This window comes from Danio aesculapii, chromosome 24 (genome assembly GCF_903798145.1).
Source record: "Danio aesculapii chromosome 24, fDanAes4.1, whole genome shotgun sequence".
NCBI classification, from domain to species: domain Eukaryota; kingdom Metazoa; phylum Chordata; class Actinopteri; order Cypriniformes; family Danionidae; genus Danio; species Danio aesculapii.
In genome coordinates, this window is record NC_079458.1 from 39,877,857 (window position 1) to 39,900,000 (window position 22,144).

Consider the following 22,144-nt stretch of genomic DNA (forward strand, 5'->3'; position numbering starts at 1 on the left):
ACGACTCGGACACAGACCAAGCAGAGAGTACAAAATCATATGTGTCTTTGTAAAAACTAATGAGTTAACTCAATTGATTTGTTTTGGGACAGCGTGAGGGGATTGTGTGGAGCCCAACAGAAATCATTCTACGGTGATTTAATAGTCAGAAAACATTTTTGTCTATTTTTATTATTTTGATGTGTTGATTTGTCGGCAATAATCTGGCTGCACAGACGAAATGTGTCAGTTTATTATGTTAGTCAAGCACAATTCCCATTATAATCACTGAAGCGGGCTAAACGGAGAAATGAATATCTCCACTTTATTATTTATGAAGACAGAATATGCACGAATGTGAAATCCGTCAGCGAGTGCAACAACAAAGAAGTAACATTTGATTTTAAAGCAGAGCTATTATGCAAATAACACTTTTATAAGGGGTTTAAACACAGTTGTGTGGCAACAGTGCGAATATAACCAGCTTCTAATGGTGACACTTGATAAAAACAGTCTGCAGAAACACTTTGATTGACATTCTCCCTTTGTACGTGTCATCAGAGGAGGAGAATCCCATCCATTAGTGACCATCTCTTCCTCATTAGCATAGGATGTTATGGCGTACTCGCACTATGTACAGTTGCCTTGAACCAGGCCCAAGCACGCTTTTCTCTCCCGACGGCCCGCACTCACATTACGTTAGGGCCTGGGCACGCTTACATCATCCATGAAGCGCTGTTCAGTAAGAAGCGCTCTCGCTCAGCACAGTGGAGATTTCTTTAGTTATATCGTTTTAGTCGTTTGGGATATGGTGACACACAGTCAGCCACTTTTGATGCTCATAAACAGTCGTAAAGTCCTCATGCTGCAGGTTTTAGGAGGTTTGCTGTAGGTGTAGCTGTCGTGCAGTGAGGGGTTTGCGTCTTTAATAAACTACGACAGTTTGCGTTCATTGAACAGTAAGAATGATTAATAAATCCATATCAAACAGTCCCTCGGGCACACTTTTCACTCACACTACAAGCGTACCGCACCAAAAGCCAAGTGAACCGCGCTCTGGCACACCTCTTCTAACCGGGCCAGGGCTGGCCAGCTAAACCGTGCCTGAGCCCGATTCAGAGCACTCACACTTCTCAAACGATCTGGGAAATGGGCCTCAGCACGGTTCGGATAGCATAGTGTGAGTGCGCCCTTAGTCTTGTTTTAAAATCTGCCACTATGCTGACACACAGGCATTTGTAGCTCCGCCCTCTTCTGAAAAGAGCACAATCTCATTTGAATTTAAAGTGACAGTCACCAAAATGCCACAATTAGGATCAAAGTCTACAAGGGTCAGTTTCAGGGAGATAAAAACCATTATGTATGTGGTATTTTGAGCTGAAACTTCTCACACACACACACACACACACACACACACTCATCTGCGAAATTGTTGCAAACAATTTATTTGTGTTGAATTTAAACAAACTATTTAGCCCAAATGAATTGTTTACAACCACTTACCTTGAGAAAATTAGTAAATTCAAGAAATCATTTCTGACCCAGAGATCAATAGATATTGCGTAACCTCCCCAGAAGGAGGTCATTTTTTAATCCATGCTTAAACAACAAGAAAATTCAACCGATGACTTACCTCAGTGAAAAATAAATGACCACTCAACAACATCCTATCAACTCTTCACTGCCAAAACTCAGCATTTTCTTTAGAGAAATCATGCATTTAAATGAAATTCAAACTTCCTCTCAAATCAAGTCACGCTTATTCAAGCTTGAAGACAATTAAACTGAACAGTGTTTATCATATATTGTTCTTTTTTTTCTTTGCCATTGGTGAAATGATTATTTGAAACAAAACTTTAATCCGGCACTCTTGAGAGACATGGGAATCGTTAATGTCTCCACTTGGGAGTGAAAGGGAGAGTTGATTGATTTGTACGTCTGAAGGTGAGATTTATTCCTGTTTCTGTCCCGTCTGGCTGAACGCTTTGACCCCTGAGCATTCCCTTCATTAACATATAAAGCACATTTCTGCGCGTCTGAAGCAATGCCTCACTGGGTTAAACGGTGACGCCAGGGAGAGAGATTGCGAGAGAGGGAAAATCTGCAGAAATTCTGTTTGTTCACTCTTCCAGTCACCGTAGGTCACGCAGGGTTGCAAAGCAAATAAAAATTGGTAATGAGTATAATCACATCAGAAATAGCAGCACTATTTCCACCGCTGACACACGCTGACACCCACTGTCAATCAGTGAGAGATGCCAATTTGGCTTAAAAGACAATTAAATTAATTTAATGCTGTCACGTCAGCTGAAGTCGATGTGAAATGCCTTTGGCAAGACATTTTATTTGTTTAGACATACTTGACTGAAGTGCATATAGATTTTTTTTGTTTATAAAATGCATAGCTTTAGTGTTGTGCATACATCCTGAAGTCGTGCAAATATAAATGTATTATAAATGTAAAGCTTCTTGTTGCATATATATGCACTTTTGGCAGACATGTTACTTACACGTCATTCCCACAATGTGATTTAATCACTTCGCTTATATAACACCAAATTGTGCATATTTTTGTTAAACGTTGTTCTCGAATTGTTAAAGTTCATAACATCAGCATTGTGTGTCTATATGTACAGTATTTAGTGTGTATTTGTGTTGCCTGTAGATTTCAGTTATTCTACAATCTAACATTTGTACAAAGAAACTCATAACACAGGCTGAGTGGAAATGATTGTGTGTATATATATATGTATATGTGTGTGTGTGTGTGTAAATATATATATATATATATATATATATATATATATATATATATATATATATATATATATATATATATATATATATATATATATATATATATATTGGCATGTAAGTGTGTGGTTAAATAAGTGTATACTTGTATAAAAGTGTATGGCAAGTAGTGATGTTGGTTCCACAATTATTATCATCAAGTGTTCATGAGATGGATTGCCTGAGGGAAGAAACTGTTTCTGTGTCGGGCTGTTCTGGTTCGCAGTGCTCTGTAGCGTCGACCAGAAGGTAAAAATTCAAAGAGGCAGTGTGCTGGGTGTGAGGGGTCCAGAGTGATTATGCCAGCCCTTCTGCTCGCTCTGGATAGGTACAGTTCTTGGGGAGTAGGAAGGATTGTACCAGTGATTCGCTCAGCAGTCCGAACTATTCATTGTAGTCTTTGAAGGTCGTATTTAGTAGCTGAGCTAAACCAGACAGTTATTGATGTGCAGATGACTGATTCAATGATGGAGGTGTAGAACTGTTTCAGCAGCTCCTTTGGGAGGTTAAACTTCCTCAGCTGATGAAGAAAGTACAGCCTCTGTTGAGCTTTTTTGACAATGGAGTCAATGTGAGTGTCCCACTTCAGGTCCTGAGAGATGGTGATGCCCAGGAACTTGAATGACTCCACTGCTGCCACAATGCTGTCCATGATGCTCAGTGGGGGGAGAGCAGGGGTGTTTCTCCTGAAGTCCACTATCATCTCCACTGTTTTGAGCGTGTTGAGCTCCAGGTTGTTGTGACTGCACCAGACAGCCAAGTCCTTAACTAATTTGGAACTAAATTGGAACTAAATCGGAACTAAACAGCTTCCAATACAAGCAGAACTGTCTCCAAGACAGAGCATATTTTACTATATGTGCCTGGGCTACCCCATTGGAAATGACTTAACACCAATGACTTGTGTAATAGACCGATTTAAGCCGACATTTTTGTAAAAAGCAAAAATATGTTGCACCAGGTAGGTTTCATTGCACGTTTCAAATGACAAATCCACTAGAGGGCACTGTCTAAATATTTGCAAATCTGAAATGCACTACTTACAGTATATTTTGTTATGCGCTTCAGAAATGCATCTTTTTTTGAAAGCCGCGCTTATCATACTGTGCATAAACAAACACTTGCATCAGCAAACATGCATGTATATAGACATGAAATGATTGAGACATCAGTTTAGATTGAACTAAACATCTTTCAATAAAAAGCAGAACTATATCCAAGACATAGCATATTTTACTATCTATGTGTGCCTGGGCTACCCCTCTGAATGACGTAACACTAATATACTAGACTGTATGCCTCGGCAACCTTGCCGACCAGTTTAGTACTAACACCCTCACACTAAATGTCCTTCTGTGAACAAAAAATGTCACATATCAGACATTTCAGACCACGTAAGCAAGCATACATAAACTTTGATATTGTCATTACTATACTCTTGTAGGTAATTCCATACAGTTTTAACAATGACGCTTGTTACCATCTCTAAAGTCAAATACCAACATATAAATAGATATGAGAGAGAAAACAAAATAAAACACAGCCTATGTGATCATTAATGACTCGTTCAGCATATTCAAAAGACGTGTTCACATATGGTATTATTAGTTACTGATGCAACCAAACACATTTAGCGTAGGCGTATAGCTAATGGAAATATCACCTGAACATTCACCTGAATGAGTCATATGTTTAAGCAGCTGACTGTGACATCAGTATAGAACTCTATTGAAGTTGGGGTTAAAATAGCACCTACTAACCTGTGTCGTAGTTTAATGACAGAGCTTTATATCTATAACTGTATCACAGCATCCACACTAATGCAGAATAACATTATATTTAGATGAATTTAATGTTTAAAGACGTGTATTGTTATCAACTTGTTTAATAGTGAAGCTAAATGTTCATCGATCAAAGTATTTGAAAGAAGGCAGTGATATATTAGAATGCAGCCATGTTGTCCGGGGGAATAAATAGAGGACACTCGTGCACAACATGATCAGAAACATTCCTTTAGGAAGCTGTGTTTTGATTTCATGTCGGCGTAAGGGTTTTATATTCACATCCTGAAAGCTCAATCTGAAGTACAATGAAAGAGCCTTGAGTTTTAGGATTCGTCTAGTTGCAGTCATTCTTGTTGTCACACTTAGAGAATCAGTTAATGAGGTGGAGTGTTTCTCATGTGTTTTTCTTCTTCTTGTCTTCTGCAGCAGGTGCTGGTAATAAGATGGGCTGGGCTTTTGGTCTCGGGCTTGAGAGGTTGGCCATGGTTCTGTTTGGTATCCCGGATATCCGGCTTTTCTGGAGCGAGGATGAACGCTTCCTGAAGCAGTTTCGCCTGTCTGACATCTATCAGCCTGTTACCTTCCAGGTAGGATTCACAGTGTTTCTCATCTAGTTACCATCAGGGGGTGCGTTTCCGAAAACCATCGTTAGCCAATTAAGGTCGCAAGTATTGTCGTTACAAACATAGTTTGTTGATTTGGCGTTTCCCAAATCCATTGTTATAACGAACATTCGCAAACTGCGTCGCAAACTTATATACTTGCAACTACACCTCTAGAGCTGTAGTTAGAAACATAGTTCCTGGCTGTGTTCTATTCCCAGTTATCCCCCTATGCCCTATTCCAGGGCTAATTGCTCCTTAAGACAACCACGTTGTATTTTTCTACATTAAAATGTTAATATATTGTATTTTGAAACTACATAATATCAGTGCGTTGTTCAAGAGGCCTTTTTTAACAAACATTCAAATGTTGTGTTTCAGAGCACAACAAAAGCAGTGCAATGCTTAAGTAGGCTTCTTCTACATTCAGACACATTCATATGTTTTGAACTGCATAACAATTAGGGATGCAACAATTGTAGATTTTGGTTGTACGATTATAGTCTGAAGAATGATCATGGTTTCACGGTTAGCAAGTCTAATATAAATTTAAGCTTTAGGGAAGTATTTAGATTAACTGTTGTTATCATCTGCGCTCATGCATACATAATCATTTTAATAATAATGCGTCTAACATATCTTTTGTTTACATTGCACTGAAAGCCACGCACAACTCTCACCGCTACAGCGTGAGATGATTTCTACTGCGTGCACCCGGAAAGCCGTGAGCGCATTGCTTCAATTGCGCACGCACATTGGCATATATTCTTACATTTGAAATAGCAAACTTGCACGCGGAAAAGATGTGATATTGGAACAGCCTGCCGCTGTAGTAAATCCAGTGTGCATACGTAATAGCCTTGGTGCATAAGCTCGAAACTAGCGCACAGGTGGCATAACTTTGTTTAGTTGAAGCAGTTTCGTTCCGTGCAACAGAAATGTGGCGTTGAGAAGCCTTTGCAATAATTAACCGTGACGAATTAAAGCTCAGTTAATAGTGAAATCAGCTTATCGGTGCATCCTTATTAACGATGTCAGTGCATTGTACAAAAAGCCTTTTCTACAAAACATATCCAAATGTTTTCAGCTGCTCGCGCTACTCGCTTAATGTCAGGTGACTCACGCTCTGCGCAGCCTTTAACGGCAGCTCGTGTTGTATTGAACAGACGCATGTTATTTCACAAATATAGCGGCCTTTTTTTGACTGAACTTAATTTATTTTTGATGTCTTGGTCACACTATTTGGAGGGCCGGAAAAAATTGCCTCGGGGGCCGGTTCGGCCTGCGGGCCGCCAATTGAATAGCCCTGCCCTATTCGTTTAGAACAGTCTAACATTTAAACTCGGAATGATTAAAAAAAGCATTACAGTCATCTCCCTTAGGTGTAATTTGCTTTTTAAAGTATTTTAAAAGTTCAGTTTTAGTGATCCTCATGTTTACAATTGCGCTCCCTGAAATGATGGGGTTTTTTCTCTAAAGAAGTTGTTATGATATAACGTTTTACGATATAACTAACGTGGTTCAAACGATGGATCTGCGACAGAGAAACTACGGGTTTTGGGAAACACTCGTCACTTCATCTCTATTTTCCCAAACGATGCATCGTACTATGATAGTTTAGCCGCGAGTTGCATCGTTGTTTGGTAAACACAGCCCAGTCACTAAGGGCATTAACTATAATGACAATACTTTAAAAATTGTTGGGTTCCACATAATTCCTTTATGTTGTCCCAACTCAATTTGATTTTTACAACCTTTTTTTTTTTTATTGAATTGAATTGAATTTCATTTGACAGATTTTAGACAAGCTGTACAAGTATCCAATACATTTTGAAATAAAAACTGTCAAGGTTAAAAGCCCTGGGCTTGTTTCCATTGTGGTCCTCGCTGTTAAATAAAACAAAGTATGGCTTCAAATTACCGATGATGCATAAAACAGACAGTACCTCATACATTTTTAAAACGGGAACAAAATAATTCACAAATACATTCCTTCATTCATTCATTTTTCTTTTCGGCTTAGTCCCTCCATCAATCAGGGATCGCCACAGCAGAACGAACCATCAACTTTTTACAAATTTAAGTAGATTGAACATAAAACAATTAAGTTGTCCCAAAAAAAGCTGAAGAACTGGGTTGATTCAGCTTATTTGATATAATTTACATACATTATTATTGAATAACTTTCCCTTCATTTTAAAGAGCTGGCTGTTCATGTGGTATTTTAAAGTGTCCTAACATTGAATCACCTACAGGAGGTTTAAAGGCATTTAAGGTCATAAAACAGAATATGTGTTTAATATCAGAATAATTAATGGTTTGTTTAAATCAATTTGGGGCTTAAAGTATGTGTCAAATTAAAATGCATTATATTTATTTTGCTAGCGCACATTGTTATTCATTAGGTGAACAATTAACCTGTAAAAGGTCTGAAAATAATTCTTAAATTAAGAAGCAGTATGTCAAAATTGAGTGAGTTTTACCTTAAATCAAGCTAAGTAATCTGCCAATGGGGTAAGTAAAATAATCTAGTTTTTTTTTTGACATAAGATTAATTTGCTGATCCCATTGACAGATTATTTTGCTTGTTTTAAAAAAAAAAACACTTAATTTTGGCATATTATTTCTTAAAACAATGCTATATGTTTTGCTTGACCTAAAATGCTTCTTGATTTAAGAACTTCTCGATATTTTGACTAGAAACAAGACAAAAAAATCTAAGTAAGAAAGGCATTTTTGCAGTGTACACACACACACACACACACACACACACACACACACACACACACACACACACACACACACACACACACAAAGCCTTTTAGGTTTACGTAATATAATGACATGCTTCGAAACAAGCCATTGATATTCTGTTCCTCTCATTCTGCACCTCCTCTCTTTCTCTCTCTCCATCGTTTTTTTCTCTTCGCTATTATACAAAGGGTCAAATGAACACACGCAGTGCTCTATCCCATAATAGTCAGTCACAACAGTAGCTACAAGCGCACAGAGCAAAGCAACCAATCTGAAAACAGTCACTGGATTCACTGAGGTCTGAATCAATCTGAGCTTTGTTTGTCGTACTGTTTATCTGCAACCGATAAGCGTGTGGGTCTGCTTCTCAACGCAGCTCACCTGATGGATGCTGAGCTGTTTCTGTGTTCTATGAAAAGGTGAAATGAGAGTCTGTTGTTATTAGATGCAATTAAACCTGAACTGCAAGACTTAACACATGATCTGCTGTTAAACAAGCGCTCTGGTGTTAGTAATAAGCTGAATATCTGTATTTTCTACTTAAATATGCTTTTAAAATGTGTGTCGTCTATTCCTGTGACGCAATATTTCAGCATCATGATGATTCAGCATCATTACACCAGTCTTCACACAGTCTTTCAAAAATCATTGTACTGTGCTGAGTTGATGATAAAGGGCTCTATTTTAATGATCTAGGCGCAAAAGTCTAAAGTGCACAGCACATAAGCATTAAGGGCATGTCTGAATCCACTTTAGCTATTTTAAGGATGGAAAAATACGCTCTGCGGCGCGGCGCATGGTCTAACAGGGTTGTGCTTTTTCTGTTTATGAGTTCTGGGTGGGTTTTGAGCATAACGTGCATTAAACCAATCAGAGTCTCATCTCATATTCCCTTTAAAGAGCACCTAGTCCTTTATGTCTCCAAACATAGTCATGGTCATAGTCATAGTCTAGACCAGGCATAGGCAAACTTGATCCTGGAGGGCCGGTGTACCTGCAGAGTTTTGCTCCAACACTAATCAAACACACCTGAACACCCTAATTAGTGTCTTTAAGATCACTAGAAAGTTACAAGCAGGTGTGTTTGATTAGGGTTGGAGCAAAACTATGCAGGGACACCGGCCCTCCAGGATCGAGTTTGCCCATCCCTGGTCTAGACATAGTCTTTTATGTCTCCAAAAGGTGTCTATAACGTTTCAGCTCAAAACACCCCTCAGATTTTTCATTATACCTTTTATGTTTCTTTTTTTATACCATTTTGAATCAGGTTGCGATTTGTTGTACTGCGCCTTTAAGGCTAGTCCTTACTACCCACCATTTCTACGTGCCTTAATCTCCTCCCTTGCCTGATTCAGACAACAGACAGACATAAAGGAAGCAGATCTGGCGTAGCGTTCATAGTGTATATAAACGAGATGAAGAAACCTGCGTGGAGCACGTTCCTGTATCATACCGCTAAGTGGTGCACTGAGTGTATGCTTTACTAAAGAGATAGGTCTTCAATCTAGTTTTGATCTGCGAGAGTGTGTCTGAGCCTCGGACGTTATCAGGAAGGCTATTCCAGAGTTTAGGAGCTATAAATGAGAAGGCTCGACCTCCTTTACTCGACTTTGCTATTCTAGGTACTACCAGAAGCCCTGAGTTTTGAGATCTTAGAGAGCGATTTGGATTGTAGCGAGACAGAAGGTTGGTTAGATAAACAGGAGCTAGATTATTTAAAGCTTTTTAGGCAAGAAGCAATATTTTAAATTCAATACGAAACTTAACAGGCAGCCAGTGTAAGGAGGATAAAATTGGGGTGATGTGATCAAATTTTCTAGACCTGGTAAAAACTCTGGCAGCTGCATTTTGTACTAGCTGAAGTTTGTTAGAGGATGTTGGGCAGCCAGCAAACAGTGCATTACAGTAATCCAACCTAGAAGTCATAAAAGCATGGGCTAGCTTTTCTAGCTTCATACTTCGTAACTTAGCGATATTTCTCAGATGAAAGAAAGCAGTGTTTGTGACATGGGATATATGATTTTTAAAAGTTAAATTGCTGTCTAATATGACACCCAGATCTTTTATAGTAGAGCTAACGCTAACTTTGTATCCCTCTAATTGTAGGTTGAGTTGTGAGATCTGCTGTGTACAGGATTTAGGCCCAATAAGTAATAATTCTGTTTTGTCTGAGTTTAAGAGAAGATAATTGTTGGTCATCCAGTCTTTAACATCTTTAATACACTCAGTTAGCTTGGACAGATTAGACATCTCGTCAGGTTTAGTTGAAATGTATAATTGAGTATCATCTGCATAGCAGTGAAAGCTGATCCCATGTCTTCTAATAATGTCTCCCAGGGTTAGCATGTATGTTGTAAACAGTAAAGGGCCTAAAACTGATCCTTGAGGCACCCCGTACTGTACTGGGCTGACTTGTGAAGGCTGTCCATTAATATTAGTATGTCTATGTGCATGTGTGTATCTGTGTGTGGCTTGTGTGTGTAGCGTAGTGTGGGCAAGTCTGAAGTGCTCTCTCTGTGTGTGTGTGTGTGTGTGTGTGTGTGTGTGTGTGTGTGTGTGTGTGTGTGTGTGTGTGTGTGTGTGTGCGTGCGTGTGTGTATGTATGCATGCATCCATTAATGTGTGGTTGCATGTCTGTCTATGTGGTGTAGCGTGAGCAAGGTTGAAGTGTGTGTGTGTGTGTGTGTGTGTGTGTGTGTGTGTGTGTGTGTGTGTGTGTGTGTGTGTGTGCATGTGTACATACATGCGTGTGTGTGTGTATGTGGTGTAGCGCGAGCAAGGCTGAAGTGCTGTGTGTGTGTATGTGTGTGAGTGATCACCTGTGCGCTCTGGCTGTAGGTCATTTCTCAGGCCATCTCCCCCTCTGCCCACTGTCCATTACTCTGCGCCGGAGAGGGAGTGTGTGTCAGTTCTGCGGATGCTCTGCTGGCTTTATATATGAGTGTGTGTCTGGTAATGAGGGATGACCGCGGGGTCAGCGCTCTCCTCCACCCCTGTGTGTTTTTCGCCGTCCTCTGAGACAAGCATGCGCAACACACACACTCGAGCACACTATAAATCACTGCACACAATAAGATATGCTGTGTGACACACACACCTACAGACAGACACACACGCTCAGACAAAAACAGGAAGTGCAATCCAGGTCAAACACTCTGTCTGCGCTTCATAGACATGAATGTAGAGTGCATTCACACTCACTTTAAACACATTAGGAGATAAGCATTCGTGTCATTAAGGTGTGTGTTGCAGTGATTTCATCTGTTCATTCATTCATTTATTAATTTTTTAATCTATTCATTCATCCATTTATTTATTTTTTATTTATTCAATTCATTCATTAATTTCTTCATTCATTCATCTACATAATAAAGTCATTCATTCATGCATACATTCATTCATTTATTCATTCATCTATTCATTAAGCTATTGATTAATTCCTTTATTTAATAATTTGTTTGTTCATTAATTTATTTATTAATTTTCATTCATTCATTCAATCATTCATTCATTCATATAGTCATTCAGTTGTTCATTTATTTATTCTTTCATTTATCTATTCATTCATTCATTCATTCATCTATTTATTAATTAATTAATCTGTTTTTTATTCATTTGTTAATTCATTCATTTATCAATTCATTAATTTAGTAATTCATTCATCTATTCATTTGTTCATTTTTGTATTATTTAATTATTTATCTATTCATTCATTCATTCATTCGGATAGCTATTCTTTCATTTATTCATGTGTCCATTCATTAATTTATCTACATACGTTCGTTCGTTCGTTCATTCATTCATCTAATCATTTCTTCATTTATCCAATTCATTGGTTCATTTATTTAATAATTAACAAATTAATTCCTTTATCTACTTATTCATTCATTGGTTCATATTTTCATTAATTTATCTATTAATTTCATCTATTCATTCATTTGTCTATTCATTCATTTTTTCATTTATCTATTCATTCGTTTATTTATTTATTTATTCATTCATATATTAACTCATTCATCTATTCATTCATTTGTTCATTCATTTATTTATTCATTCATTCATTTTATTTATTTTTTAAATAATTTATTCATTCATTTATCTATTCATTCATTTATTAATTCATTCATTCATTCATTCATCTGTTAATTAATTAATTTGTTCGTTCGTTCGTTCATTCATTCATTCATTCATTCATTCATTCATTCATTCGTTCATTCATTCATTCATTCATTCATTCATTCATTCATTTACAGCCAAGCTAATAGTGTGTGTGTGTGTGTGTGTGCGTGTGTGCGTGCGTGCGTGCATGCGTGTGTGTTAGATTAGTTCCAGTTTTGGCTCTGGTACTGACTAATCTAATGTCCATGCAAATTATTGTAAAATGTGTTGTTGAAAATATTAATTTTAAAGACTGTACGTGTTTACGCTGTGTGTGTTGTTCTCCATTTAACAACATTAAAATGAAAGGCGACCTCCTATACACATCATGCCTCAGGTAGAGTGTACATTTTGTTGTGGCTGGATGCTGAACTCATGAAAAAATATTGTTTGTGTCTTCCAGAACCTGACTGTTGCGAGTAGTTTTTTTTTTTTGTCCTTGTGTTTTTCCACGTGCTCCTGGACATATAGATTTCTTCTTGTCTTTTTCAGCCTCTCAGCAAGTATCCTCCGCTCTTCAATGACATCTCTTTTTGGCTCCCGGCCGAAGGTTACACAGAAAACGACTTCTACGACCTGGTCCGCAGCATCGGAGGAGACCTGGTGGAGAAGGTCACGCTGGTGGACACGTTCACACATCCAAAGTAAGAAATACCAAATGTCAGAGAATACTCAAAACACTTTAAGCTGAACCAATGAAACTGCTTCTGCAACATGCAGTGGGATTTCAAGAAACTTCAGTTGATTAGTATTAGCTGGGAGCTAGTTTTACAGATTTTGATGATCTTCACTCACACAAGTTCACTCTTTCAGATATCACCTAGTTTTATTTTATTTTTTACTTACAGGTGGATAAGATCAATCATTGGTCATGCAAACTTTAACTACCTTTTCTGAAATATTAAGATGTTTCTGGCTATTTTATCTGTCAGACTGGCACAAATATGCAGACATCTTCATTCGCACAATGAGTTTCTGAGTTCTCTCATCCTTCCAACAGAGTTTGTTCTCCTGAGGTAATCTGGGATCATGTTCAGTGCATGTTCAAAGCATTTCCTGCTTATTCATATTCCTGCTTATTCATATACGCTTGTCTGAAACTGTGAATATTTTACTTTGATTTTATTTAGGCTAGATTCATATTTTATTTGACAAACCAACACAATCTCATGGCAGTTTTTGTTTTGGCGCATATAGCGGTTTTGGTTTAAACTGCATCACCTCAAATGTCAGTGTTTGCTCTTGGATTTTTTCCAACTGTATCGGCAGGCCTTTTTCTACACAGATCTACCGACTACCTGTAGCGTTATTTCAATGACAAATGTCGTAAGCGCAGTATTAGAAGTCGAGATCGCATTTATTTAATAGCCAATCTCTTTGCTTGCACGATTTTCTCTGCTCGTGCACAAAACTTCTTGCACGCCTCCTCAAATATACGCTATATATACGCCTTATTTTGAACTGCATTACCTCAAATGTCAGTGTTTCCTCTAGGATTTTTTCCAGCTGTGGCGGCAGGCCTTTTTTATACAGATCTACCGACTACCTGTGGCGTTATTTCAATGACAAATGTTGTGAGCGCCGTATTACAAGTCGAGATCGCATTTACGTAATAGCCAATCTCTTTGCTTGCGCGATTTCCTCTGCTCGTGCACAAAGCTTCTTGCACGCACCCTCAAATATACGCTGCTCAAGCGCAGATCTTCTAGTGCGCTCTCAAATAAACGCTGCTGAAGTGTGATTTAGTGCGTTTATGGAACTGGTATGTCTCCAACATTTATTAGATTTGCTAGGAATATTTATGAATGTCTCCAATAGACCTACAGAGCGGCATTAATGCGTCCTGAAGTAAAGTGAAACGGCTGTACGTCGTGTTTGCTGGACTGTCAGTCTGTCAGCACGTAACATTAAATTGTTAAACAAATAACGCACAGCACTACTACAGTTACAGAAAAGTTTGCCCTGTTATAATTCACTTACCTATTAATACGTTTTAGTTTTTAATTATCACCCGCTATTACAAAAAAAAACACGACTGAATGTGTTGAGTGAAAGCTGTAATGTAGCCTTGGCGGGATCAATTATGGTGTGCAAACCATGAATGTTATTCATTATTCTTGTTTATAGATAACTGACCAACAAAAGAGATATTAAAATTAAGATAAAAATGAAAAACAAACGAATATCTTTCGTTTCTGAAGAAAAATATACAAATTATATTTTAGTTTGTGCCCCTCCACTACTCAACTCATATGGGTGGATGGTTTGATTCACTATGAGGAAAATAAGGCTTGACTGTGATTGTATCTCAGTTTTACCGATGGTTTAATATGTCATTATTTTAGAGATTATGTCTTGAGCATCTGATTTTTCCTCTGTGCTGATGTGCTTTCATTTTCTCCATCTCACTCGCGGCAAGTTCAGGCGAGGCCGCGAGGGAATGTTTGGTAGAACCTGATTGGTTGATGTATTGATTTATGTTGATTTATGATTTAATTATGATATAATTGATTTATTAGTTGATTTGTTGATTGGTTGGTTTATTGATTGATTGAGTCGAATGCTTTTTTTTGAATGGTTAATTAAATGATTGGTTCATTGATTGATTTGTCGATTTGTCGATTGATTGATTGATTGATTGATTTGATGGGTTTATTTGATTTATTAAATGTTTGGTTGGTTTGTTGATTGATTTGTTGATGTATTGACTGTTGGTTAATTTATAGGTTGGTTAATTGATTTATTAGTTAATTTTTTGGTTGGTTAATTGATTTGTTGATTGATTTATTGATTGATTGATTGATTGATAGATTTGGTTGGTTGATTTGTTGGTTGCTTTGATTGATTTGATTGATTGATTGTTTAAATGGTTGGTTGATTGGTTGGTTGATTGGTTTATTGATTGATTTATTGATTGATGGGTTTATTTGATTGATTAAATAGTTGGTTGTTTTGTTGATTGATTTGTTGATGTACTGACTGTTGGTTGGTTGATTTATTGGTTGGTCAATAGATTTATTAGTAAATTTTTTGGTTGGTTAATTGATTTGTTGATTGATTAATTGATTGATTGATTGATTGATAGATTTGGTTGGTTGATTTGTTGGTTGCTTTGATTGATTTGATTGATTGATTGATTGTTTAATCGGTTGGTTGGTTGATTGATTGATTGATTGATTGATGGGTTTATTTGATTGATTAAAGTTGGTTGGTTTGTTGATTGATTTGTTGATGTATTGACTGTTGGTTGGTTGATTTATTGGTTGGTTAATTAATTTATTAGTTAGTTTAATGGTTGGTTAATTGATATGTCGATTTGTTGATTGATTGATTGATTTGGTTGGTTGATTTGTTGGTTGCTTTGATTGTTTTGATTGATTGATTGTTCAATCGGTTGGTTGATTAGTTGGTTAGTTGATTAATTGGTTGCTTGGTTAGTTTATTGATTTGATTGATTGATTGATTAAACGGTTGATGTATTGATTTATTGAGTTGAATAGTTAATTAATTGCTTGGTTAATTGATTGATTTGTCGATTTGTTGATTGATTGATTGATTGATTGATTGAAAAAATACAGCTGTTGATTCAACTTTAAACTGTATAAAGACATCCTAAAAAGCAACAGTCCTCAAACCCATTATAGATCATGTTAATGTGGTTGGGCGGATCAAGGGTCACCCATGCTAATGGCTGGGTTTTCTGACTCTGCCACATTAGTCTCCATTGCTGGTAAAGCTCTTCAAACTCATTATCCCTTTCTTCCGCCGTCCATTCACAACACTTTCACAAACCGCAGAAGAGTGCACGTGATTTCAGTGAATGTGCAGCTCTGTGTTCAACACTGTACTCGGGTTGCTCTTGTCCTGTGACATCAATAATTCATTTTTTATTTAAAAAAGAGGATGAGAAGTTCACCTGCGGGCACAGCGGTCCGACTGTCCCGAGTCCCCTCTGCTGGAACTGACCGTGTGCGTGTGTGTGTGTGTGTGTGTGTGTGTGTGTGTGTGTGTGTGTGTGTGTGTGTGTGTGTTAAATGATACAGCGAAAACCTGCAGTGCGTAAAAGAGCTGCAAACATTCATCTCTGTCCCCTCTGTTAATCTTTTTTTAAATAGCAACCTTTTCCCTCCCCTTCCCCTAATGACACCCATAAATAAGATGACATCATGAGGTGCTGCAAGGGTTTAATCGCCCGTACGGCCAACAGACATCGTTTTACTCTCTTTCTAATTAGATTGAACGTTGGTGGTCACGTTTCCTGGAATACAAATGCTTCAGTTCACGATTCCTCTCATAATAGTGCATAGCTGCTGCGGAAGTACTTTTCTTGTGTGTGTGTGTGTGTGTGTGCGTGTGCGTGTGCGTGCGTGCGTGCGTGCGTGCGTGCATGCGTGCGTGCGTGCGTGTGCGTGCGTGCGTTCGTGCGTGCGTGCGTGCGTGTGTGTGTGTATTTTCCTTGCATTGTAGGGACCAAATGCGTGTGTGTAGCTTGTATTCCTTGCATTGTGGGGACTAGATGTCCCAGATCTCCAAATCTGTGTGTGCATGTGCACGTGTGTGTACCTTGTATTCATTACATTGTGGGGACCAGATGTCCCAAATGTCCAAGTGTGATTGTGTGCTTTGTATTCCTTAGACTGTGTGAACCAAATGTCCAAAAGTGTGTGTGTGTGTACCTTGCATTCCTTACATTGTGGGGACCAAATGTCCTGAATGTCCAAGTGTGTGTATGCTTTGTATTCCTTACATTGTGGGGACCAGATGTCCCAAATATGTGTGTTTGTCTCTGTGTATAATTTGTGTCCTGAAATGCAATTTAATATCATTTCAAGGGTATAAAACAAGAATTACAAGAAAATGGTGAATTATGAGGACATTGCTGATGTCCCCATTTTTAAGAAAGCTTATAAATTATACAGAAAAAGTTGTTTTTATTTGTATTTTTAGAAAGTTAAATTGAGTAGAGTATCCTGTAAGACAATAGAAAACACCGTTTATGCAGTATTAAAACAATTTTAACATATGGAATGTCCCCGCAATGGGTGTAAATACGTGTGATTGCATTCATGTGTGTGTGTGTACTTGTTTTTATTGCCGAGTGGGGGCCTAAACCTGAAAGCACACAGACTCATGGGGACCTGTCACCAAAGCTGATGTTCCAGTGGGTAAACATGCCTATAATTTAGACAGAATGACGTATTTTGGAAATGTAAAATTGTAGATTGTTTCCTGTGAGGGTTGGGTTTTGTGCTTTATGTCGAGAATATATGGTTTATATAGTAGAAACATAATTACGTCTATGAGTGTCCCCACCGGGATATAGGAACAAGTGTGTGTGTGTGTGTGTGTGCGTCACCGAAGTCCTGCAGCTAATTTGCTCTTTATGATCATTTTGCTGCAGTTGCGTCAATGCCTGTGAGCTTTGCTTCATACTTCCTACAAGCAGAGAGAGAGAGAGAGAGAGAGATGGAGACGTCAATACTTACTTTAAAGCTCTTCTCCAACTTCAAATCACTAATTGCAGGCCTCCGTCCGTCAGAAATGTCACATCCACAATATTGTCCTAATCATTTTCTCTGCGCTCCTGCTGACTCGGGCGGTTTTGAGAGCTGGTAATATGATGAGATTGGCAGCGGATCTCCCATCATGCTCTTCTTCAGTGCGGTGAGGGAGTTTCTGGCATCAGACGTGCCCTCAAAGAGCCATCAGAAACACAACACTTTTGTTTTGCGCTCGCTGTTTTGCTCGTGACAACATCACAGCAGGGTTTTCCTTCAGAAATCAACTGATTCGCACATCTGACAAGTGTGAGTGATTCGGGCTCTACCTATGAGTGAATAGACAAGAATCAAACTTCTCTTGTGTTTTTCTTGATGACTGTACATCATTCTTTACTAGTTATTTAGCAAGATACTAATATTCAGATTAAAGTGACAAGTAAAGGCTTAACTACAACAGAATAAATGCCCTATGCTGCCTGTTCAAACTGCTTATTTAAAATGAGATGAAACCATTCTTAAGGTTTTTTTTACTTAATTGGTTTATGTTCAAGCTACTTAAATTTGTAAAATATATTAATTTAACTTCATTTTTGCTGGAACAACATGAAGAAATTGTGTGGAATTTTTTTACGCCAATTGATGAATGATTAATTAAGCCATTGAACAACAGTGCTTTTGTTCTGTAGCAAATTGACAAGAAAAACAATTTGTTAAACGAGATTATAATATTGATCTTAGCAGTTTTTTTATCCATCCATCCGTCCATCCATCATTTAATCAATTCATTCATTCATTCATTCATTCATTCATTCATTCATTTACAGCCAAACTAATATAATTATATAAAAACATCATAATTAATAATAAAAAAAACTGTATGATTTTTAATAAATCATCACTGGATTGATTTGATCTCTAAACTACCGATGACGTTTGTTCCAACTTTTATATAAAAATATTTGACATTTAGAGCTTTTTTTTTTGTTACATATTGTCGAATCAATAAAAAGATGTCATGCCAATGGCTATAATTTTATTTGATAATTATTATTATTTTGGTATAAAAAGGTGTTATGAAAATAAAGCAATGACAATTTGTTTTGTTTGCGGAATAAAGCCCTTGGTTTTTATACAACAGAATCTACTTCATTACATGGCTAATTGCCACCAAAAGTAAAAACGGATGGTCAAGATGACTGAAAGTTAAATAAAAGACAAGTAATATAATTATGTAAAATTATATAAAATAAAGAAAGCACTGCAATTGTTTAGAAATGCTCTTTGTAATTTCAATGATGTGCATTATTGAAAAGCAAAAGCTTTGAAAAAGCAAAACAATTACATATAAATGGTACAGGTGAGTTTTATATAATTTATATATTTTTTATTTTATTTACATTTTTTTATTTGATTTTTATTTTATTAATTTTTATATTATTTTATTATTATTTATTTTTTTATTTTTTTTTTACATATAATGAACCAAGAACCTTTTTGGATTTGTGCATTTTAATTTTATTTTATTTTATTTTATTTTATTTTATTTTATTTTATTTTATTTTATTTTATTTTATTTTATTTTATTTTATTTTATTTTATGTAATGTAATGTAATGTAATGTAATCTAATGTAATCTAATGTAATCTAATGTAATGTTGTAAAATAAAGGAAATGGGCTATATGCACAGCTAGAGTTTTAAAGCCAACGATAAACTTCTGGTGAAAGCTTAATGTGACTTTTCAATTTCACAAGGTTGTTTTTACTGCATCGATGTTGTAGTGTAATTACAATACATTCAGTCAAATAGACTTAAGCATTTATTAAGTTGTTCAAGCGTAAAACGAGATGAAGGACCGTACAAACCACTAGCGCAGTCAGCAGCAACAGGCTAGCACAGAAATTGGACATTGAAAATACATTGAAAACACTGGGGGTAAAATAAAATGTCATATTTTAAAGACTTGGAGGGAAATGGAATTTAATGCAGTGCTTCTTGTCCGGTCTGAAACCCACTTCATATCTTATATCTAACTAGCAGTGAAGATCATAATATGGACAAAATTAGGTCTTAAATGTGACAATTTTGTTGGTGTTTTTTTTTAAAGAGACACACACAAAAACAACATAAAAAGGCATTTACAGCAGATGATACAATATAATAAATGAAATGTGGCGTATTTTGAGCTGATTTTAATCTGAGGGCACTAGACAATGGATGATTTATGTTTCAAAGTTTGACGCTTACAGTTGAGGATCTGAGCAAACCACTAACCTTAACCTGGCATGAGCAAAAGTGTTCGTGAGAGCGACGAAAAATCATGTAAACAAAGAATCAAAAGAGCAAACGCATAGCATAAATCAATGAACTATCGAACAACACAGTGTATTTATCAGCACATCGCTTATTTCTACTGCAATTCAATCAGCTGTTTCCCAGCAGGCCATATATGCTGACAGAAGGTAAATCCTACACGGTATCAGTTGCAGTATTTCATGCTTGTACTGAAACCCTTTACTGCAATTTTTGGTAACGACTATAATGCAAAACCCAGAGTTGACTAGTCGTTTATAGTAAGCTGCAGATACACCGGCATGTTTTAGATGTACTGTACAGGTGAAGTCAAAATTATTAGCCCTCCTGTAATTTTTCTTTTCTTTTCTTTTTCACATATCTCCCAAATGATGTTGAACAGATTCAGGAATTTTTCACAGTATTTCCTACAATATTTTTTTCTTCTGGAGAAAGTCTTATTTGCTTTATTTTGGCTAGAATAAAAGCAGTTCTTAATTTTTTAAAACCATTTTAAGGTCAATATTATTAACGCCCTTAAGCAATATTTGTTTCTGAATTGTCTACAGAACAAAAATGCTAATCATTGTGATTACCATAACTATCAATGATCTAATTACCCTGACTTGCCTAATTAACCTAATTAACCTACAACCCCAAATCAGAAAATGTTTCAGAATTTACTTTGACTTGTATTTCATCGCAGACAATACAACAAACATTATTTAATGTGTTCCTTGTGATTTTTATATATATTTTCTCTAAATAAACTTGTTTTCTGATTTTGGTTCTTGCAACATGTTTCAAAAAAGTTTGGACGGGAGCTGTTTAGGGCTAGTAATCAGGTAAATTTGTTAAATAATGATGTGATGTGAAACTGGTGATGTCAACAGGTGATTGTAATTGTGATTTGGTACAAAAGCAGCGTCCAAGAAAGGTCCTTTAGGAGCAAAGATGAGCTGAGGATCGCCAGTTTAAAACAAACATGAGAGAAAATTATTGAAATGTTTAAAGAATGATAGAAATACATTTGGATATTTCACCATCAACAGTGCAGAACATCACTAAGATGTGTAAAAAGGACAAGGGCGCAAGCCTAAGATGAACAACCGTGATCTCCGATCCCTCAGGCGACACTACATCTAGAATCCTCATTCATCTATAAGCGATATAACCACAACCTTAGCAAACCTCAAATTACATCCGCAAATGGCAGTGAAAACTGTACTGTGCCAAATGGAAGCCCTATGTTAACAGTGTCCAGAATTGCCAATGACCCAAAAGCCAGGCTCTGTCATGGTATGTTGCTATATCAGTGCCTTTGGCAAAGGTAACTTGCACTTCTGTGATGCTCCATTAATAGTGAAAAGGACAAGATTTTGGAGCACACTATGCTGCCTTCTTTTTCAGGGGGCCCATGCATTAAGTAATGTTTGTTGTATTGTCTGCAATGAAATACAAGTCAAAGTACATTTAGAAATCGAATTTCGTTTTTATTAGTGTTTTCCATACTGTACCAACCTTTTCTGATTTGGGGTTGTAGTTAAGCCTTTAAATGTGCCTTTAAGATGAATACTAGTATCTTTAGAAATAACTAGTCAAATATTATGTGCTGTCATTATGCCAATAGTTATTAAAACTATTATGATTAGAAATGTGTAAATCTTCTTTCCATTAAATGGAAAATGGAGAAAAATACAGGAGGGCTAATAATTCTTGAATTCTGACTCAGGTGCGCATATCATTTATTCTGTTTCCAATAATGTATGAAACTGTTTGCTGAAGGTTTTTTGTGGCCTGTTTGACAAATGCAATCTTAATGCCTCAACGTAGGCAGTTCGGGAACAGGTAAGATGTATTTTTCAGCTGGTGAAATAGACATCTGAATGTTAAAAAGGGTCAAATGCCATATTCAAACTGGACTTTTTCCATTCGTTATGTGATAGATGTCTATATCCCTCTGAAATGTCAAGGTATTACAGGTAAGCTGTCCAGCAATAAACATTTCTGATGATTTGTAGCACCTGACATTCAAATCATATCTAAGTCTTTCCCAACCGCACAGCAATATATGGAGAACTGAAATGCCACAGGAAACTTTCCATATAAAAGTGTAGGGAGATAAAAGGAAGCATTGCAAATGTTTAGAAAGTAAAGTTCAGTTGTGTGCATTGATTTGACTAAAACTTTAATAAAACTTAATAAATAAAACTTAAAACTTAATAAAAACTTTAATAAAACAGTTTCATATAAATGGTACAGTTAGATTTAAGAAGTTGTTT

The 22,144-nt window shown here is 36.7% G+C and overlaps 1 protein-coding gene across 1 annotated transcript in view; it reads left to right on the plus strand.

The window, feature by feature from the left end:
* The window catches only part of fars2 (phenylalanyl-tRNA synthetase 2, mitochondrial), a 229,519-nt gene that overhangs the window by 119,217 nt on the left and 88,158 nt on the right, over positions 1–22,144 (plus strand). Inside the window, exons 5-6 of the mRNA XM_056450881.1 lie at positions 4,983–5,143; positions 12,563–12,714. Of these exons, the coding sequence (XP_056306856.1) occupies positions 4,983–5,143; positions 12,563–12,714 (313 nt within the window). The remainder of the gene's footprint in view (positions 1–4,982; positions 5,144–12,562; positions 12,715–22,144) is intronic.